General features: G+C 45.9%; 1 protein-coding gene across 1 annotated transcript; it reads right to left on the reverse strand.

Moving 5' to 3' along the window:
* Positions 1-95: 95 nt before the first annotated feature.
* On the reverse strand, positions 96-653 carry LOC117799353 (translocon-associated protein subunit gamma-like). Its single transcript, XM_034651829.1, has one exon. The coding sequence runs from the start codon at positions 651-653 to the stop codon at positions 96-98; it is 558 nt and encodes a 185-aa protein (XP_034507720.1).
* Positions 654-673: the final 20 nt, after the last annotated feature.

Raw genomic sequence — 673 nt, forward strand, 5'->3', positions numbered from 1 at the left:
CTCAATTTACAGACTCTGGAAATCCCTGATGTTGTCAATGGGAGATCTCCAGTACATACATGATCCACAAACACTTTTGCTGGCATTGCTTCAGTCTATTTAGATCCAGTAGAGAGTAGAGCGATTAATCCCGAAGATGCACTGATTGACAGGATGTAGTTTACAGTGGGATTGAAGTTCCTCAAAAGAAAGAACGACGCAACGATGACCAGGACCAGGAAAAGCGTGTTGTTATAGAAGATGGAGAAGGTTGTGGCCTCATAGTCTGCAACTTCATTCTTCTTCCAGAGAATTCTTTCATCCTTTTCTTTTCGAGACATCTTCCGGTTGTCAGCCTCAGAAAGCTTGCGAGTCACTTCTTTGGAAACTGCATCTTCTCTTTTCTGCGCAACTTTGTGCTTGAGAACAAACTTGACATTTTTGTAGGCGAATGCTACCAGATAGGTGCTGACTAGAGTCATGACACCGTACAGAACTGCAGACTGGACGAGATCCATGTGCCATATCCTCCAGTATAACCAGATGGGGATGGCAGACACAATGAACGCGTTGCCGAAGAAGAGAGCCGATGATTTCGCTGAAAGGTTCCGGCTGAAGTCCTGCAGCAGCAGGTCCTCTTCGGTCTGCAGTTTGCTGCTGCCTTTGGGAGCCATTGTAATTGAGAAAGAGAGCG

This window comes from Ailuropoda melanoleuca, unplaced genomic scaffold (genome assembly GCF_002007445.2).
Source record: "Ailuropoda melanoleuca isolate Jingjing unplaced genomic scaffold, ASM200744v2 unplaced-scaffold47922, whole genome shotgun sequence".
NCBI classification, from domain to species: domain Eukaryota; kingdom Metazoa; phylum Chordata; class Mammalia; order Carnivora; family Ursidae; genus Ailuropoda; species Ailuropoda melanoleuca.